At 38.3% G+C, this 22164-nt stretch overlaps 1 protein-coding gene across 2 annotated transcripts; it reads right to left on the bottom strand.

The window, feature by feature from the left end:
- Positions 1-21990, bottom strand: RAD51AP1 (RAD51 associated protein 1). 2 transcript variants are annotated; one of them, XM_042948395.1, is made up of 9 exons: positions 21756-21990; positions 18918-18967; positions 16543-16684; positions 13813-13922; positions 12355-12441; positions 11680-11829; positions 6536-6700; positions 3180-3329; positions 1-789 (listed from the first exon to the last, which is right to left on the bottom strand). In XM_042948395.1, exons 1-9 carry the CDS (start codon positions 21869-21871, stop codon positions 656-658), a joined length of 1104 nt encoding a protein of 367 aa, XP_042804329.1. In that variant the 5' UTR covers positions 21872-21990; the 3' UTR covers positions 1-655. The 2 variants fall into 2 exon arrangements, with proteins under 2 accessions (XP_042804329.1, XP_042804330.1); XM_042948396.1 differs by having other exon boundaries at positions 21855-21990.
- Between the last annotated feature and the right edge of the window lie 174 nt (positions 21991-22164).

Below are 22164 nucleotides of genomic sequence, written 5' to 3'. Positions count from 1 at the left end.
TCAAGGAAAGAGCATATCAAAACTTTTTCACTTTTATTAAAGGCTTTGATGAGAACTTCATAAAATGTCATGAAATTCTATTTGCTATACAATAAACATCTACTTCTGAGTGAGACAGGTCATTATAGCAACCATTTTAATGGGTAAATGAATTCTGAATTCTTAGTATTTGACTAAAATATGAAACATTTTTGCAATTAAACTGACAATGTAGCTTAAGTAAGATTTCAGAAATGTCTCCTGGAAAAAGTGGGAATGTTTCCTTTTAAACTCTGAATAGTTACAGTTAAGGTGCCATAAATTAGACAAAGCTAGAAAGGAGCATCATGTTTCTAGAAAAGAATAGCATGCAACATGGACATTCTCCATGTCAAACTGACAACCACTGAATGACAATGACTTATTATACACAGGAAAAATAGAACACATTCTCCAGAAGGAAAGGGCATTACAAGATAATTCTGATAAACAAACCCCTTATTGAAATCTTGAATAGCTTCAGAGAATATCATCATGGAATGGGTAGAGGCAATTTATAGGACATTAAAGGATTCCTTTATCTTATGATACCCTCCTTAAATATAAACACAAATCAAATATAAACACACTTGTAAAACTGTGATTCTCTTAATCAAACATGTGTTTACTATCACACTCAGCTACTAGCAGCATTTGGATGCAAAGGTTTAACTCGTGCTAATCTGGACAAACCCAGGCGGAGACTCTGATTTGGAGACTTAACAGACACGCCTGCCAGTGGGCTCCTGATGCTGCTGCTTCCGGACATCGCTGAAAGAAAACATAGCACCTGATGCTGATGATGTTAGAAACCTCCTAACAAAGATCAACTTACAAAACAAAAGATGCAAAAAAAGGTAAGTAGAGATTACTCTGGTATACAAGCTCTATTCAAACTACAAACAAGATCAAAAGAATGAACAGTATTAAAGATTAGAAAGAATATAGTACTGCCTATTTTCAAACATGCTCCGAAGGCAAGGTAACGACACCAAAACTTTAAGCATGAAAGCTGAAGTTGGTAAGTTGGGAGCAAATAACATTGGTTGTAGAGGCATAGAGAATAAAGAAATGCATGCAGTTATAATTTCTAGTAGTAGAAAAATCTAATGCATTTTTAAAAAATCCCATATTTTTCCAAATACTCCTTGAATCTATTTTTTTTCAAATATTAAATAACTGTAAACACGACCAATACTCTTTTTACTTATTTATACTAGTTCTTTTAAGTGACATCATATAGTATTTGCCTTCTCTGACTGGGGCTGGGGTGGGTGAGTGAAATAGATAAGGGGGGGGGGGGGATAAAGGAGATTAAGAGGTACAAACTTCCAGTTATAAAAGAAATGTCCCAGAGATGAAAAGTATAGCACAGAGAATATAGTCAATAATATTAGAATAATGTTGTTTGTTGACAGATGGTGACTACACTTATCATGGTGAGCACTGAGTAATGTACGGAATTGTTGAATCAAGATATGCCTGATATTTCAGAAGATGAAGTAATTAAGAGACGTTAAGTAATTATGCAGCCTCAGACTGAAACCCTTTCCTTTTAATGCTTTTTTTTTTTTTTAATATTTCAAGCTTTTATTTAAATTCTAGTAACATATAGTGTAATATTAGTTTCAGGAGTAGAATTTAGTGATTCATCACTTACATATAACACCCAGTGCTAATCCCAACAAGTGCCCTCCTTAATGCCCATCACCCATGTAGCCCATCCCCCCACCCACCACCTCCCCTCCAGCAACCCCCAGTTTCTTCTCTATAGTAAGAGTCTCTTATGATTTGCCTTGCTCCATTTTTTTCCCTTAAATTCCACATATGAGTAAAATCATATGGCATTTGTCTTTCTCTTATTTATTTCATTCTAGCTCCATCCACATTACTACAAATGACAAGATTTCATTCTTTTTCATGGCTGAGTAATACTCCATTATGTGTGTGTGAACACCACATTGTCTTTATTCATTCATCAGTCAGTGGACATTTAGGCTCTTTCCATAGCTTGGATATTATTGATATTGCTGCTATAAACTTGGGGTACACATGCCCCTTTGAATCAGCATTTACCCAAAGGATACAAAAATACTGACTCAGACTGAAATCTGTCTATTAATACCTAGTTATCAGGGAGTGACCACTATGGACCAATCAAGAAATGTCAGTAAGGGGCACCTGGGTGCCTCAGTCAAGGTAAGCATCCCACTCTCGATTTCAGCTCAGATATGATCTCACAGTCATAAGATTGAGCCCCACCTTGGGCTCCAAGCAGAGTGTGAAGCCAGCTTAAGATTCTCTCTTTCCTTCTCCCTCCCTCCCTCCCTCCTTCTCCCTCCCCCAATCTCTCAAAAAAAAAAAAAAAAGAAAAGAAAAAAGAAATGTCAGTGAAAAGAAGTAAACCAAACCTGAGTAGATTTGGAGGGACTTAGAAAAGGAAAGGGGACAAAGGGGGAGAGACATACCAGACAGAGGAAACTGTATACAGAGAGGCTCTTAGAGAAGATATACATTGTGTTTAAGGAAGAAAAACTGTATCAGTTTCACTGGACTAGGAAGTGGACACAGGACCAGTTATGAAGCCACAGGTAGCTTGGGCATGAAATGAATGGGGCCTGGACTAGGGTTTTGGTAATGTCAGGAAGGGTGAAAGCCAAAGAATTCTTGAAGGATCAGCAAGGCTTGGCTGTGGAACAAAAGAACACAAAGGGAAGAGAAGTCAAGTCTGCTAGGGCATTTGTGAAATGCTAGAAGTCCCACGTACAGGTCCTGAGGCTTCAGTCAGACTATGATCAATGGATCTTGAGCAAACAGACTTGTTGCCAAAAATAAACATCAGGAATTGAAAATGTGGACACTCTTTGACACTGTAATTCCACTACTAGAAATTTATCCTAAGAAAATAATCAAGGATGTGCTCACAGATTTCTAAAATAAGGATGTCTGTGCTTCTTGTAACCTTATTTATGACTCTGAAAAAACAATAAGCAATCTGGATGCTCAGTAGAAGGGAATGATGAATGACAAATAAATGCAGCAACTAAAAACCTTGGTTTTGAAGAATGCGTAATAATATGGTATAACATTTGCAACTAGGAAAAAAAGCTGACAGTGATAATTTTCCAAGCCTCTGCCCTTAATCAATAAATATACCATACCTGGTGGGACCCACTTAGGTTTTTTGTTTTCAGCCAAAGGACTGCGTATTTGTAATGGTTTCCTAGTGACCTCCGAAGAACCAGAAACCTTTTTTGGTGAAGGCTGAAGTTCTGATTTCACAGAAGCTGGAGCAGAGTCTCCTGAAGTCACTTTAAAAAATATACATAGAAAAAGGTTTTCATAGAGGAAGAATAAGTCTGGCAGGTAGGTATAAAAATTATAAAGTTACATAATCTCATAAAAATTAAAAAGGCAAGATTATCAATTAGAGAAACTAATTATACACAAACATTTATTGAGAGCCTAAGAACAGCCATCTTTAATGAGCATTTATATGCCAGGCAGTGTGGTAAGCATGCCATATATATCGCTTTTAACCCTTAGAGCAGCTCTCATACCGATATTCCTAGCCCCACTGCCAGATAAGGAAACAGACAGGCTGAGCAGTCTGCCTGCAGTATGCCAGCTGGTGCGTCCCTGAGCCAGGATTAGGAACCAGGTCTGGCTCCATAGTCCATATATTATATAATGGCGTCTCATCAGTATGTGTCAGTGAGACAATATATTAGGCTCTAGGTTCACAAAGAGCTCACAGATCCTGCTGCCAAGGAATTTACGGTTTGGTCACTAGACTCTAGTAGAAAGGGGAAAAAAGTAAAGACATGTGTATAATGCAGTGGGGATAAGAGATAAGACAAAGTCTAGAGGTATACACAGGAGGGAACCTACAATCTGTATGCATACCTGCATAGGGGTAAAAGTTACAAGGAAGTTGTTTGAGGATAGTTTGAGCCAAATGAAGGTTGAAGAGGAAAGATGAGTTAGAGGGAAGTTTTCCAGGCAGAGGGAGTAGAGCATGCAAAGCTGGAGAATGCAGCAGGTCTCAGGACCGGCCTCCGGTTCAGTATGGCTGGAGCAGGAAGGTCAAGGAGAGAGACACGGACAGGGTGCACATCACTGATGAAGAGCTGTGTGCACCAGTGAAGGTGTCTGGCTAGTCACAGTCATGTACTGGTTTTTCTTGGGAACACTTGTGTTCTGAACACATCTTTCTGATGGTAGCGTATGGCAAGCAGACCACCTAGAAGGCTCTTCAGGTTATAAAGAGGTAGGAGGTGATAAAGGCCTGAACCCAGGGAGCATGAAGGAAAGAACAGCAGTTGGAGATCTTTTAGGAATTAGATGGGGGGAGATAGTGATGGAGATGAAGAAATAATCATAACTTGCAAGTTCCTGTCATGGGCACACTGCTGGATGGTATCATTTACCCAGAGATGAACACAAGAATGAGACTAGGTTTTGGTGTCTGGGGTGGGGGGAGAGAGGAATGTGCTGGAAATGAAGGGAGGAGAGGTAGAATATAAATTCACTTCTGAGATAATGCTTGCTGTGATATACCTAAGGATATCTAAAGGTATTTGAAGATGAACATTTTCACTATATACTCTTCTTAATGTTAACCTCTATATTCCCTAGATCAGCACTGTCCAACAGAAGCTTTTTTGCTGTGATGGAAATTCTGTGCTATCCGTGTGATAGCCACTAGCCACATGTTGTTATTAAGCACTTGAAATGGGGTTAGCAAAACCTGAATTCACTTTTAAAGTTTATTTAATTTTAATTAAGTCTAATATAGCTGTATACAGCCAGTGACTATCATATTGGACAGCACAGCTCTCAAAAATTTTCTCTATCAAGGGAAAAATTGTAACATGTGCCTGATGAAAAGACTCTCAATGGTTATTCCATATGTTACTAGTGGGACTAGTAATATATTCCATATTTCCTAATTCTTAACCCCATTATTTGGCAGTTAAATTTTACTACTAAAATTATATTTTAAGCTTCCTTGTGAAACAACTTGCTCCAATCCAGTAGACCTGAAATGGTAAATTCCAATGTGTAAACTAACATTTTATTCTTAATTTTTAGTATGTCTTGGTGAGGAAGCATAAACAAGCATCCAAAGAAAATATAAAATACATTCATACTGTTAATGACTTTTTCATATCAGTTTGTGGTAGGCAGAAGGATGGACCCTCAAAGATGTCTATATCCTAATTCCCAGGACACGTGTATGTCACCTTCCACAGCAAGGGACTTGGCAGATGTCATTAAGTTAAGGATCTTGAGAGGGGGAGACTATCTTGAATTATGTGGATGGCCCAATGTACTCACAAGGGTCCTTATAAATGAAAGTGAGAACCAGGAGAAAGAGAGAGAGAATCAGTGATGTGATGTGAGAAAGTCCCTGCCTTTTCTGGCCTTGAAGGTGGAAATGGACCCCTGTGGACCACCAGTCAAAGGGCACAGGCAGACTCTAAATGCCAGAAAAGTCAAGAAAAGGAATTTTCCCCCAGAGCCTCCACAAAGGAACACAGTCCTGCTACTAGCGTGATTGTAGTGCAGTGAGAAGCACTTTGAACTTGTGGCCTCCTCAATTATAAAATTATAAATTTGTGGTTTTAATCCACTACGTTTGTGGTTATTTGTCATGGCAGCAATTGGAAACTAATATACAGTTTTATATCTAAAACCCACTGCACTTAAAACCTAATTTCTGAAAACCAGATGAATTTGTCAATTTAAAAAGACACTAATTAAAACCTTATTAATTCAGAATACAGTAGAGGGAGGAATATGAATCAGTATTTAGTCCTTATTTCTCAGTAAGTACTCAGCACCACACTAGTTAAGGTGACAGCAGCTCCCAGCACCAATAAATGGAGTCTGAATAATGGAAATCTTAGTTTCAAACAATGAAGACAGAAAAATATATATCGATAAGTAAAGAAAAATCAAGTTAATGTAAGTTATAGTTCATAATAATCTATTATATATTATGAACTCAAGAAAAACCAAAAAAGCCCTAAAACACATAGCAAAAGGGTTCTCAAATCAAAGACTAAGTCAAGCATGAAAGCAAGAAATTAGAATCATGTAAACTTCCCTGTTAACTGCCTGGAAAAAATGTGGTCCAGTGGCTACAACTTGGGCTCTAAATGGACAAAACTAGGTGCAAATTCTAGCTCCTCATTTAATTAGCTGTAAGAATTCCTACAAATTATTTAACCTGTCTGAGCCTCAGTTTTCTCACTATCAAATGCAGGTGATAATAGCTACCTCAGAGGGTGGCCATCAGTGCTAGTGGAGGGTAATTCTAGTAAGAGCTGGTAGGCAGTAGACAGTGGGCAGAACTCGTCTGCTTTTCTCCCTTCCCCATCCCTCCTTCCATCTACGTTTCTTAGCTAGAAATGAACACTGGCAAAATGTTACGGAGAACAAAGGCAAAGGTAAGAAAAACACAAATAAACCAAATACGTTTTATAAAGTTAGTGTTTTGGATTAAGCTTACCCAAAGTATTACATTTGGATTTAGGTTTCTTCTCCTTCTTTTCAACTGGGGATTTGACCTTCACTTCTTTCTTTTTAATTTCTTTCACTTTATTTTTTCTCACAGTGAAGTCTTCATCATTATCTTCACTCTCACTAAAATCAGAGTCATCCTCAGACTCTTCACCTAAAACAAGAGGATTGCATATACTTGATCTTTGTTCTAAAAAGTGAGGCTTCCATGTATACCTGAAACTAACACAACATTGCTTGTCAATTTACTTCAGTTAAACAAAAAATGGGCTTCTATGGCCTTGAATTTACAGCCTTTGCACTAGAGTCTTGTGCGCCTCCTGCTACGCTATGCCACCGCAGTCACTGAGAGGTCACCTGGGTTTGAATCCTGGCCCCTCAGCTCACACTTTGTGTGACCCTAGGGCGCTCACTTCACTCGGCTTAAGTTTTCTATGTGTAAAATGAGGATCACCATAAAACCTACATCATAGGGTTGCTGTGTGGATTCAATGAGTTAATAGAGGCAAAGCCTTTAGAATGACATCTGGCAGACAACAAGCAAAACAGAATTGTTTGCTCTTACTATTATCATTATAGTTCCCATCAGTAATCTTTGCTTCCAATGTTTCCAGTTTAATTCAGTGACTTTCGAAAAGAATGATAGGGTACAACATTACCAACTCTTTCAAAACAATGACCTTGATGGTGATAGTAACATTATACCTTCCTTTAATCACATAAACTTCGACATTCTAGAATAGAAACCCAATGGGAATCTAGAACAGACTAACCATACCACAACATCTTAACTTATAATCCTACATATGATTTCATTTGGGCACACCTGTTATTTCCCACAAACCCTTCTCTCTACTGCGATGCTACAAGCCAGAGAAGTAATAGATTAAGGAGCTACAGCTGCTCTGAGAATAAGCACAAAGAATAGCTGATAGTCAAGCAACGATTCTTCTATTTTGGGTGGGGGAGGGCCAAGGAGAGGGAGGGGGTCAGAAAACCATGTCTTGTAAATAATAAATTCTGAATGCTAAGTGTAAATAAGGATTATTAGGACTATATTCATAAAAACTTTACTTTTTTTTTAATTATAAAAGCAGTGTATGCTTATTGCAGGAAATGTAGACCACAACAAAAAAGTATTAAGGCAAAAGAAAATCTCCTAATCTCACCACTCAGAGATAACTGTTATGCCCATCACATATAATATCTACCTATCTGTAGGAAATATTTTATATAAAAATAAATATCCATAAAGTTTTTCAAGCATACACAACCTGAAACAGTAACACAGCACTCAGATTCAATATTCATCAATACTTTGCTACATCTGTTTCATCTCTCTCTCTCTCTCTCTCTCTCTCTCTCTCATCTTCTTCCTTTTCTTCTGGAAGTATGTTAAAATAAGTCTGAGGCATCAGGTCATTACAATTGTACATACTTCACACTGCATCTCTAGAAAACATGAGCTTTTTTTAAAAAAACACAACAACGTCATTATCATATCTTACAGTATCAACGATAGTTTCTTGGTATAATCTTCTATCCAGTCCACACCCAACATGGGGCCTTGAACTCACGACCCCAAAATCAAGACTTCAGCTGGGATCAAGAGTCGGACACTTAACTGACTGAGCCACCCAGGTACCGTTTAATCACTTTAAAATAGAGCTATTGGGGCACCTGGGTGGCGCAGTCGGTTAAGCGTCCGACTTCAGCCAGGTCACGATCTCGCGGTCCATGAGTTCGAGCCCCGCATCAGGCTCTGGGCTGATGGCTCGGAGCCTGGAGCCTGTTTCCGATTCTGTGTCTCCCTCTGTCTCTGCCCCTCCCCCGTTCATGCTCTGTCTCTCTCTGTCCCAAAAATAAATAAAAAACTTTGAAAAAAAAAATTTAAAAAAAAAATAAAATAAAATAAAATAGAGCTATTGAAGTAACCAAGTCAGTTGTCCTATAGAACTTCTGACATTCTGCATTTGTTGTCTGCTTCCTTCCTCATGGCGTTTTGCTTATTCTGTGAGCTGGAATTTTCTCAAGGCCCAATTAGAATCAGGCTCACCTTGTTATTTTTTTGTAAGAATGTACTTCATAAGAATGCTCTGTACTTCCTATTATATCAGATCAGAAAGCATAGAACATATGGTTGTCCCACTCTTGGTTGGCACAGTTGCCGCCAGCCTGAATTCTCATCGTGAAGATCCTCGTCAGCTTTTCATTGATGGCCTTTGCCTAAATTAACAATGTCATTATGATCTTCAAATTACTATTTCCTTATTCTGTCTTTCCATACAAATAAAAACTTAAAAACACATGAGAGTAATCAACCCACATATTCACATGACGATTACTGGGTTCTATAGAATTAGCCATATAATGCCAGCAGACCACACGAAGGCTGCTATATATAGTACTTTGAAAATCAAATAATTGGGGCACCTGGGTGGCTCAGTCAGTTAAGTGTCCGACTTCAGCTCAGGTCATGATCTCACGGTCCGTGAGTTCGAGCCCCGCGTCGGGCTCTGTGCTGAGGCTCAGAGCCTGTGCTCAGAGCCTGGAGCCTGCTTCGGATTCTGTGTCTTCCTCTCTCTCTGACCCTCCCCCGTTCATGCTCTGTCTCTCTCTGTCTCAAAAATAAATAAAGATTAAAAAAAAAGAAAAAAGAAAAATCAAATAATTATTTCTGGAGTCCCAAAAGGACCTAGGTTCAGGGAGGGCAAGTAGTGGAGTTTCTCCAAAGTTTCAAAATATAGACTCTAGAAGGACCAAACTTCCTATGTATCCCACAGTTCTGGTAGTGCATGTGTTCTTTTCTTGGCCTGAGAGAATAAATGGTAGCAACTGGCTAAACTCTACTTATCAAACTTATCTAACGGTAAGGTCCAACTGACCATCATCAGTCAACAGAAAAAGCAGTTAAATCATCTGGTGGTGGTAAGTGGAGCTCCCAGAATTCCAAGTCATTAGCATACCAAATTGGTGAAGCTGAAAGGCCCCAACAAGGGGGTTACGGATTCTGTGAATCTTTAGATGTCCTTAAGAAAAGTCTATGTTCTCTCCAATTTTCATTTTTCTTTCCCTGCCGAAGGTCACAAATGATCCTTTCTCTTCTCATCTAACTACCATTCTATTTTGTTTCTATGAATTTGGCTATTTTAGATACCTCTTATAAGTGGAACCACTCAGCATTTGTCTTTTGTGACTGGCTTATTTTGCTTAGCATAAAGTTTTTAAGGTTCACCCAAGTTGTAGCGCATGATGGGATTTCCTTCCCTTTGAAGGCTGAAATTCTATTGTATGTATAGACCACATGGTGTTTATCCATTAAACTGTGATGGGCACTTGAGTTGCTCACCCCTTAGCTACTGTGAATAACACTGCTATACATATGGGTGTGCAGATATCTGAGACCCTGCTTTCAATTCTTTTGAATATATACCCAGAAGTGGGATTGCTAGATCACATGATACTTCTATTTTTAATGTTCTGAGGAGCTGCCACCCTGCTTTCCATGGTGGAAATCCCACTAAGAGTGAACAAGGGTTCTAATTTCTCCACATCCTTACCACACTAGTTATTTTCTGTTTTTTTGACATCCTAATGGGTGTAAGATGACACCTCATTGGGATTTTGATTTGTATTTCCCTAATGATACTGATATTGAGCATCTTTTCATATGCTTTTTGGCCATTTGTGTTTTTGGAGATTTTAACAACTTCCTTTCAAAGGCATAGAGGCGACTTTAAAGTCACTATCCAAATTATAATCTCGATAAAAACTTACTTTTATAAAATTATTAGAGAGAGAATATATGAGGTTGGAATGCAAATAAGAGAATATTATTCTTTTCAAATTCTATCATACCTCTAGAAACATAACCCATTAATTACATAAACCCAGCAAACAAAGCAACTGATTTCATTTCCACACAAACATTTTTAACCACTATTAAAGACAAATTAATTTCATTGGCATGTTAAGTAGACTTGCAATTTATAACTTTAAAATTGTTGACTGATTTTTCTGACAAGCATGTGTCAAATAACGATAATGACATTCTGGAAGTGCCACAATCATATCCCTGAAGAAACAATTAAACTGACAAGGAGTTATTTTCTTATTTTGGGCTTTTTTGTATTAAGTAACCTTAAGTTGGGAAACATTCAGTCCATGCTCTACTATGCTTCTTCAGGGCATTTTCTTTCCGTGGCTCCTACTTTCCGGTGCTCCAGTTACATCAGTGTTTCTCAAAGTAAGATCCCTAGACTGTCTGCTTTGGGATGACCCAGGTCATATAAAGGGGCAGGTACTGGTTCAAAAGGCAGACGTCTGGGCTCTACTCTGTCTTCCTCTTCTACATAGCTCTTCTACGATGACACTTGATACATTCTACATTTCATTACTGTCTGTGTCCCCTCACTCGACTTTAAGCTTCTTAAGGGAGCTCTGTTTTGTTCACTGCTGTATTTGTAGTGTCTTCAATATAATGCACATAACAGATACTCAAATATTTATAAAATGTTGATGAACAAATCCATTTGTCAATAGCATGTTAAAATCTATCAAAATATAGCATCCGATTTGGCACAAATTTATGGATTTATTCATTTTAATTTTTAATTAATATATTATGATGCTCTGTCCAGGTCACTATGCTTCCCATTTGCCCTAATTTCTGAATGAATCTGAAAAACAAAGTCACAAATAAAAATATAGGTTTCATATCACTTCATCCCCAAGATACTTCATGGATTTCTAGTATTATAGAAAGAAGTGTACACTTCTTAGAAAGTGCCAGCCTGCCTCCTTAGCCTCTTCTAGAACATTCTCTGCCACAGGCTTCCTGATTACTTTCTTCTGTGTGTGCTTGTCTATGCCATTGTTGATGCTTTTCTATCAGTCAGGAACGCTATTTTACCCTTTTAGTTTGTGTAAATACTACTTATTTTTCAAGGTACAGCTTAAAGGTCACCTCCACATGAAGCTTCTCCCCAAATGGCAGAGCTGGATGTAACTGTCCTGTAAGTTCAAGTTTGCATATACCAAACATTTAGCACAGTGCTTTGCATCCACTAATGGTCTTTAAGAAATTTTTACTGAATTTCCATAGGCTTAATTTGGAGGTAGGATATAACTCACCAGTTGCAAAGTCTGGTTCAGAGTCATTAGCACTATCGCCATCACTGCCTTCCAGAAGAATCTTCCTCTGTTGTACCATAGCCTTTGATGCTGCTTTTCTTTTCCCTTGAACACCAGGAAAATCATCTTCCTCAGTAATCTTATCCAAATCTTCAGGAGAGGCATAAAAACCAACAGAAAACTTTTTGTGACAGATAATATTGAAAGAACTGCAAAATAGACTTCTATCACATCCGTTGTTTTTATCTGCCCAGCTTCATTCCTCCGCTGCTTCTAATAGATCACATAGTCCAATCTGGCACAACCATGATAAACGTCAGTATCCTGACAACAGAGTCTAGTTTAAGAATAAGTGTGAGACCCAACTGAGGAGGCTTTCCCCAAGAAATCTGAAAAGTGGAGCAGGGAAGATGCAGCCCCTTTCTTCAGTGGTCAACAGCTATCAACTAGAAGCCACCGGTAGTCATGACCTTCCACCAGGGAAGAAAAGGAAAATTGGTCTGCAGTAAAAGAGAAAAAGACTAAAACACAAAGAAACAAAGGAGAGGAGGTGAAGAGAACCTTGACAAATTTAAATATCTTGGTTCTAGCTACAGTGTCAGGTATTGAAATAGAAGTTAGAAAAATAGCTTGTTGATAGAAAAAATTAGTATTATTATTAATATCAAAGCTTACCTAAATAATCGCTGGCTACACTGCAATTGGAGATATGAGGGGCCTTACTCATTGTTTCACTTTCACGACTGTCACACTTTTCAATGCCTAAAGATAAGGAGGAAGGAAAAAGATACAGATGCACCTTAGTCAATGGGTAGAAATAGGAAAACTGGTGTTCAAATGTAAAAGCATTCAGATACAGATGAATGATCCAAGCTCAAGCTAGTATGACTTACCTTGGAAAGGTCAGCATACGGTTTAGGAGTTGGGCTCTGAAATCAAACACACTTAGACTTAAGTTGAAATTCAGGCTCTACCCCTCCAACTGGCTACACGAGTATGGGAATATGGCTTATCCTAAGACTTAATGTCCTCATCTATATTGTGGAGAGAAAAAATAGAGCGTGGACTAATTAGGTGTATTGTGGGGGATCAAAGTGGGTCACATGTAGAAATTGCTTACTGTAGTGCCCAGCACATAGGAAACAGTCAATAAATACTAACTATCATTTCTGTGTAATAGATACATGCTTTTACTAACAAAGACTTTTCAATCATTATAATAACCTTAAAATGATCTAAAGTATTTCAAGAGGACTTTGAGTTATGGTAACTGTACTATTAAATCCCAGTGCTATAAAGTATATTAATCTATGAGAAGTGGTACTTCCAAGGAAATCCTGCTATATATTCTACCAGCCCTTACAGGAGAGAGATGAGTTCCATTTTCTCAGTTTTGGATATAAGATAATTCTCTTTGTTTCTTTCATTTCCTGATTAGTAAACGGCTCCCTAATCAATCAACAGTGTTTTATTTACTGTCAAATAGTAGGCAATAATGACTGAAACATCTATACCCCTAAATGAGCTAATGAGTTAAAAATATCCTCCAACATAAAAGAAGCTAAGTCAAAACAATTTCATCCAAAAAGCATGCTAACAGTTTGAATGTCTTTTCCAAGAATAATGATTTCTGCCTCTCCAGAGTATCAATATTGCCATCTGCTACACAGTTGCTAGAAAAATCGAAGGAGAAAAACCCAGAGAAATCCAGAAGTCCTACATCTTGTAAGTCCACTGAGCCTGCTAACCAAACTAGTACCTTCAGCCTTCGTAAATAATAAAAATTACCCTCACTAGTAATTTGAATTTTGAGAGAAAAGAGATGGGTTATTAGGACTGTATAGACCAATTCATTTGCTTAAGAAATTAAATTTCCACTGTAAACAAAAGTGACTTGCATCCAAGCTCATAGTCCATGACTTAGTCCAGAGTTGGCATCAGGTGTTAAGCAGAGAGATGCGTGTGCATGAACGACATTCATGCAGAATAAAGCACGGAATCTAATTATGCCAGTTGCTCCATTTGCTATCCAAAGTATTAAACTCTTATTGTTTCCTCTATGAAGGCTCATCCGGAGACACAATTACAAAAGCAATGAGGTTACAAAAAGAAATATATAGAAAGTAAAGTTACTTTTATCTTGAGCCTCTTCCGCATCAGTGGTGACTGTTGGAAGTTCCTTCACTGATAAAGCAAGTGCGACTTCTAAGTCTCGCTGGTAGAGCTTGTCATCTAAAGCCATCCTAAAGGGAGGCAAAAAAATAAAAATGAGTTTTTAAAAATATCAATCTCAACCAAACAGCAAAATCTGAGATTTTTCTGAATCACTATTTAAGAGCTGCTAACCTCACAAAAATGTTTTCTAAACAGTAATCGTGATCATAACTGACTTTAATGGTTAAGACTGCTAATGTGAAGTAATGTCATGATACAGGTGCATACGAGATTGAAAGAGCAGCAGTCTGTGCTGTTGTACGTATTGCCTCCTTTCAGGGTAATGTCAGTCCTTGTTACCAACGCCAAGCATCTGCTCAACCTAGAATAAAGACTTTCCTCAAAAATCCACTTAGAAATCTTCTTTGACCTCACTCACACCTCCTTAGACAGGTATTATAGCTCTTTTATTAAACTGTTCCTCCCAATCTAGACTTTAACAAATATGTCACCAAGTACTTACTGTGTATGAGGCACTGCACTAAATAGAATATTAAAAGTACCCTGAAGGAGTCTGCAATTAATGAGGAGGGTAGGGAAATAAGACATACTGATAATTTTCCTATATGAGCAGATTATTATGTCTCCTATTAAAGGTGGTCAGAGTGTTAGGGTGTGTAAGAAAAGAAATCAAAGACAGATTTAAGAAAAAAGTTATATAAAGGACGAAATACTGAGATGCACCTTGAAGGATTTATTTTTTAAAAATAAGTTTTATTGAGATATAATTCACACAGCATTAAACTCACCCTTTTAAAGTGTACAATTCAGCAGTCTTTAAGTATATTCAGAGTTGAGAAACCATCACCACTACCTACTTTCAGAATACTTTCATCACCCCCAAAGAGACCCTATATTCATTAGCAGTCACTCCCTGCTTACCCGCCCCTAGCACCTGGCAACACTAATCTACTTCCTGTTTCTATGGACTCACCTATTTTAGACATCTCAAGTCAATGGAATCATACATGTGGACTTTTTATGTCTGGCTTCTTTTGCTCAGCATGTTTTCAAGGTTCATCCATGTCGTAACATGTATTAGTACTTCTTTTTACTGCTGAATGATATTCCAGTGTATAGACAGACCACATTTTATTTATCCACTCATGAGTTGGACAGACATTTGGACTGCTACCATTTTCTGGCTATTGTGAATAATGCTGTGAAGCTTTGTGTCCAAGTTTTTGTGTGGGTATATGTTTTCATTTCTCTTGAGTACATACCTAGGCAGGGTCATAGAATAACCCCATGTTCAACATTTTGAGGAACTGCTACTCTGCTTTCCAATGTGGCTGTACCATTTTACATTCCCAGCAACAATGTACAAGAAGTCCAGTTTCTCCACATCCTCATTAACATTGGTTATTGTCTGTCTTTTTGATTATGGCCATCCCAAAGGGTGTGAAGTATTATCTCACCATGGTTTTGATTTGCATTTCCCTGATGGCTAAGGATGCTGAGCATCTTTTATGTGCTTATTATTAACTTGGAGATGTTCTTTGGAGAAATGTCTACTCAAATCCTTTGCCCATTTTGTAAATTGGGTTATTAATCTATTTACTGTTGAATTGTAAGACTTCTTTATATGTTCTGAATACAAATCCTTCATCAATTATATGATTTGCAAATATTCTCTCTCATTTGTAGGTGGTTTTTTTTTTTTTTTTTTTTCCCACTGTACTTAAACCTAGCACAAGAATCTCAAAACTGAAAACAAAAAAAGAGAAAAAGGTAATGAGCAGGACATGGGGTAACTTTCTCTGTGTTAATGAGCTTTTCTCCAGCTTGCAGCAGTGAACCACACCATCCCCCATGTTCCATTTGTTAATAGTCCCCTTCTGCCAATCTCCTCTCCATACTTCAGGTTTGGGGCCTCTCAGGACTTCCTTCCCTCATTCTCTCTTCTCTCTTGGAACTAGTGGAAATCCAGAATTCATCTAGAAACTATAGGACCTTTTCAGTGCTGGACCAGTCTAAACAATATAAAGAAAAAATATCTTTTATCTGCAGAAAAATACATGGTTTCAATTTTTATAAAACTATCTTTACAGATTGTAATTTTAAACAAAGTAGTCTTGTAAGACTTGAAGACTTTAGAGACAGATATACAGTCCTATAAAAGTAAGCTGTACCTCCTAAACTTTGTAATTGTCTTTAATGAATACTTAATGAATACTTTAATGAATACTTAATACTTAAATGAATATTTCCTAACATGTTTGTGAATTTCTTTTTTAAGGCAGAAAGTCAGAAGGGGATTAATGGTACATCCCTGTTCTCCTACATGCACTAAATAAAATAATACCTACGACTGGGCTCAAGTTCTAATTTAAATGAAGAGTTCAAGGGACGCCCGGAGGGCTCAGTCGGTTAAGTGTCTGACATTGGCTCAGGTCACGATCTCGTGGCTTGTGGGTTTGAGCCCCATGTCGGGCTTTGTGCTGGCAGCGCAGAGCCTGAAGCCTGCTTCACATTCTGTGTCTCACTCTCTCTGTGCTTCTCCTCCGCTCATGCTTTGTCTCTCTCTCTTTCAAATAAACAAATAAATAAATAAATAAGCATTAAAAAAAATTAAACCAAGAGTTCAAATTTGTCCCTCTTTTAAGTTAACACATCGAATGTATATTTACTGTATGTCTTACCTCTCACCTTTTTTTAGGGGTTTTCTCTTGCAATGGGATATCTTCTTTCTGGAGATTCTTCAGTTTAGGTTTCCTTGTTTCTAGTTTTAACTCCTTTGGTGTTGTTCTGGGTTTTTTATTTAAAGGTGCAGTTGCAGAAATAAAGTCATCTATTCATGTGTGAATCAAAAATAAAAGAATATATAAAAAATAAATTAATTAAACAAAATAAAATATGAAACTGCTTTTCCTAAGAAATAAAACATTTTCTTAGCAGCTGAAATTCACTACAGTGTGTGTTCAAGGTTTAAACATTAAGAAAGTTGTTTAATTGCCATCATTTAAAAAATGTTGGCATATTATTTGTCTTTATTCTCACTCATGCTTTTCAACTTTGTTTTAGTGGCCTTTGTTTATTAAAATATAAGTCTATCAAAAGCCAATTCACTACAAAATGTGATCTAGTTCCATTGACATTCAACATAAACCTGCTGTGATAGTTTTTTTTTTTTTAATTTTTTTTTATGTTTATTTATTTCTGAGACAGAGAGAGACAGAGCATGACTGGGGGAGGGGCAGAGAGAGAGGAAGACAGAAAATCAGAAGCAGGCTCTGGGCTCTGAGCTGTCAGCACACAGCCTGACGCAGGGCTTGAACTCACGAGCTGTGAGATCATGACCTGAGCCGAAGTTGGATACTCAACCGACAGAGCCACCCAGGCGCCCCCTTGCTGCGATAGTTTTTACACACATGTGCAGCACATGGATGAATACCCTCAGGGTACACGTAGTCTTGATTGCAGCGTTAGCATTTATTAATACATGTTGTCTCTGCCAAGTTTCCATGTTGGAATATGTTAACTTGTGACTTACCACCACGTCCACCCCATAATGTCTAGGACACTACTGTCAATTTATAAATATTTGGTGACATACTGATAACAGTAATAAAAAGCTACAGGTCAGAGTCTACACTATTTTCTCCCAAGTCTTAGACACATTTACAGTTGAGCCCAATGCAAAAAACAGGTTCCTTCAAACCTCTGGATAACTGAACATTTGACTCACAGAAAGCGCTGTCTGAGAAATACAAAACCTATTTCGAAATATGATGTAATCTAACTGTTTCTCACACTTTTTGACCAAAGTTCCCTTAACAGCAGAGACAAAGAAATATATAACCCAATAGACTATAGCCTATGCCCAACCTTTCTTCAAGGTCTTGTTTTTGTTTCTTTTTTCCTTTCCAAGTTTTTATTTAAATTCCTGTTAACACACAGTGTAATATTAGTTTATTAGTTTCAGGTGTACAATTTAGTGACTCTACACTTACATACAACACACAGTACTCATCACAAGTGGTACCCTCCTTAATTCCCACCACTTATTTAACCTACCCCCCCTCCACTTCCTTCTATAATCATCAGTTCTCTATAGTTCAGACTCAGTTTCTTGGTTTGCCTCTCTTCCCCCACCCCATGTTCATTTTGCTTCTTAAATTTCACCTGTGAGTGAAATCATATGGTCTTTGTCTTTCTCTGACTGACTTATTTCACTTATCCTCTAGCTCCATCCACATTGTTGCCAATGGTAAGATTTCACTCTTTTTTATGGCTGAGTAATATACGATCTAGCAATTGCACTACTACGTATTTACCCAAAGGATACAATAATACTAATTGGAAGGGACACATGCACCCCAATTTTTATAACAACATTATTTACAATAGCCAAACTATGGAAAGCACCAAATGTCTATCGACGGATGACTGGATAAAGAGGTGGTATAGAAGGTTGGGGCGCCTGGGTGGCACAGTTGGTTGCGCGTCCGACTTCGGCTCAGGTCATGATCTCACAGTTCATGAGTTCGAGCCCCGCGTCAGGCTCTGTGGTGACAGCTCAGAGCCTGCAGCCTCCTTCGGATTCTGTGTCTCCCCCCTCTCTCTGACCCTCCCCGCTCACACTCTGTCTCTCTCTCTCTCACTCAAAAATAAATAAACATTAAAAAGAAAAAAAAAAGTGGTATAGAAGGTCTCATTTTATTGTACAGTTAATGAGGATTTCACATTATATTCTGTAACACATTTGTGTTTCAAAAGACAATGTGTTCCTTCTTAGGGAAAGAGATAGGAGGAGACAAACCACACTATGAGAAACATGGACCTAGAGTAGTTTAGATCTAAAGAGCCATTTCACTAGGTCCTGTTCATTTATCACTTACCTACATAATTCTTGTCAGTGTAATTATCAGTAGAATTATCCCAAATGCTTAGAAAATTACTTTTGCAGCCCTAGCTCATATACAATTGGGTAATATGTTCAATATTAGAGTTCTATATGTCATATGAATTCTGAGAAAATAAATTTCCAAGTTTTTAAAGCAAAAATATGAATCTCTACTTACCATCACTGTCAGAGTCCTCAAACTGTGAGTAATTGACCGATTTCTTATGCCTATGAGCAAGACAATTTTTTAATTACACAAATGCCAATTTCCCACCTCTAATCCTTAAGACCATTGACAGTCTGAGTAAATGAAAATGTGTTTCGATTCTCCTAAGAGTACTTAAACTTGACAGGGCACCTGGGTGGCTCAGTCAGTTGAGCAAACGACTTTGGGTCTGGTCATGATCTCATGGTTCATGAGTTCAAGCCCCGCATCGGGGTCTGTGCTGACAGCTCAGAACCTGGAGCCTGCTTCTGATTCTTTGTCTCCCTCATTCTCTGCCTCTCCCCAACTCATCATGCTCTTTGTCTCTCTTTCTCAAAAATAAACATTAAAAAAAATTTTAAAAAAAGAAGTTGGATTTTACAGTAGGGACTTAGCATTAGCTAAAATAGTTATAACCATACTTGATATACCTGATAAGGAAAAAAAATAATTCAGATAACCCTCAAAATAAAAATAATATCATTAGCACAATTTATATACTGTTTAATTGCTGTGGGGCATTTATAAGTTCCTGTTGTATCTATTCTTTTGTTTTATATATGCATTGTCTTCTTACTAGATTATAAACTTGACACTTAAAGATATTTTCTCTCTCTTTTTAATCTCCCCACAATACTAAATAATGTTCTTTATGCAACGGACGTTGAAACAATGGTGACTTTGTACCTACCACCTCAAATGAATCTTCATACTACTTTAGAAAACCATTAGAAAAAAGTGATATTCAAAGTGAAAAAAAAACAAATTCACTTTCTTCATTCTTCCTCTAAGCACTAAATGAAATGGCCTTGTAGTTTTCTTTTCTACCTTCCACCAAACACCCAAGTGTGAATAACCTAGTAGGTCACTTGTTCTTTCAAGGAAAATGGGTATTCTACGAAAAAGAGGTCAGGTCAGCTCCCAACTCAAACAATCTCACAAGTGCTTTGCCTGAAGACAACCACCATAGAAGTACTTTATGTATGTATTTCATTTCCTCATGTAGAATATTAAAATGAAGAATACTCTTGTTACTCTCCTACTCTTTGGAGTTAATGAATTTTAAAAGCTGAATAAAATATGAAAGCCTCTTTAGAAATTCTGAAACTGAATCATAGTAAAAATAAAAACTCTTAAAAAAAGAATATGCTCAGTAATTGAGCTACAGTGAGGATGACAATTTTTACTGCTTCATCAAGCACATTCTTAAGTGAAACTGGTATTTTTTTTTTTTTTTTTTTTTTTGTACCCTGAATGTGCAGCAGGAAAGAATACAATGACACTTGTGCAATATGGTGCCACTGCCTTGATTCATGCTCAGGTGCCAGCAGTTACACCACCATTGCAGTGCAGATGATAGAACAATGAAAAAAGTGAGCAATGTCTTAGGATTATTGTGAAAATAGTTTTGACCTCATGGACCTCCTCAGAGGGCCTCAGGGAACCCTGGGGGTCTTCAGACCGTACTTTGACAACTGCTGTTCCAGACAAAGGGATTATGTCCTCGCTACTTGGGTGGACATACTGAAAATCCATTTCAGACTTCATATGTTCAAAATGGAACTCCTGATCCCCCACACCTCCTGAACCTGTTCCCTTTCCTAGTCTTCCTCATCTTGGTTAGTACAAAGACCGACCATTCAGTAGCTCAGGCCAAAAACACTGTGAAATCATCCTTTTTTCCCCTTAACCTCCACATCTATTCCATCAGCAAGTTCTGTCAGCAGTATCTCCAAAATATACCCCAAATCCATCTATACCATTCCATGTCCACTGATAACATCCTACTCCAAACCGCTATCTAATGATGTAGTGGTTTCCTTGTTGCCATTCTGGTCACCTTATCTCCCATTCTTTCTCCACCAGCAGCCAGTGAACTTTATAAAACCAAAATTAGATTTTCCTGCCCTATTTAAAACTCTCTGTTGACTTCCCATTGTTCGTAGAATACAATCCAAACTCCTTTTTAAAGCCTGCAAGGTCCTACCTACTCTGGCCTCTGCCTATTTCTCTGCCTTAATCCCCTACAATTCTCCCCACTGCTTGTTAATGCTACAGCTTTAGAGGCCTTCTTTCTCTTCCTCAAACAAAGTCAAGCTCAGGGCCTTGGCTTTTGTCCCCTCTACATGGATTGCCCCTGATTTTCGCTGGCTAGCTCTTTCTCATCACTCATGTCTCAGATCATGTATTATCTCCGCAGAGAGGCACATCCTAACTACAGTGCTTACAGAAAGACTTTCCTCCTTCTATCACTTTGCGGTATTTGTGGCCCCCTACCCTCACCCCTGTAACCTCCCACACCTAGTGGGATATATTAATCCTTATTACAATAACTTTCTAAATGAATGGCTGACTGTAGGCCTCCATAGCACTCCACTGTGGTTAAGTAGAGCAATAGTTTCAAATAGTATAATGGAAAACACAGAGGCTCTGGAACCAGTACGATTTAGGTTTGAGTGTTATCCTGCCACTCACTAGCTGTGTGACTCCGTTAACTTGGCCTTTATGCCTGGGAGTTTAAATCGATAAAACAGGAATATCTAGACTGCTATATCAAAGAACTATAGTGATAAAATAAAGAAGTAACACGTGAGTAGGAGATGGTTGAAATGTAAAGCGCTGTTCGAATGCTAACAGACCAAAGGTTTATTTAAATGGCTGGGTGGGGGGCAGTAAAAGAATCGGCAATTGCTGCAAAGGAAGGCATAGAAGGATAAAGGTAGGATGCTAGGATACTGCTGTGGAATGGGCGGCTCTCAGTGGAGGCTGGAGAGCTCCACAGAAACCGTCCATCCCACCTTCGCTACCCACCGTCCTATTCGGCCCTTTCCCGTCAATCGTGTGCAGGCCAAGTTGCCTACGGCGTCTTCCTGCTTCTTCCCATCCCCGCAGATGTCATGAACTACCCACCTCACAGGCCGCACCATGGCCCCCTCCAAGGCTGAAAGTTTGCAGCTTTCAAGCTCTTGTTGGCAGCAGTGGCTGTTTCAATTCCCGCCCAAAACCAGACACTAGAGCTCTCCGCCCCCTGCCACCAGCCCTCCAATGATTACCAGCCATCCTTGCTGCGGCGCATGCGCACTGAGAAGAACAGCTGGCTCACGCAGTTCCCAAGATATTGCCCTTCCGCATCCGGTCTACCAAAGCGGAGCACAAGCTTTGCCAATGCACTTTCGCCACGACAGTGGATTTTTTTTTTTTTTTTTTTTTTGAGCCTTCT

Source organism: Panthera leo, chromosome B4 (genome assembly GCF_018350215.1).
Source record: "Panthera leo isolate Ple1 chromosome B4, P.leo_Ple1_pat1.1, whole genome shotgun sequence".
In the NCBI taxonomy this organism is placed as follows: domain Eukaryota; kingdom Metazoa; phylum Chordata; class Mammalia; order Carnivora; family Felidae; genus Panthera; species Panthera leo.
The sequence above is the reverse complement of the archived record's forward strand: the minus strand, read 5'-3'. Positions and strand labels throughout refer to the sequence as shown.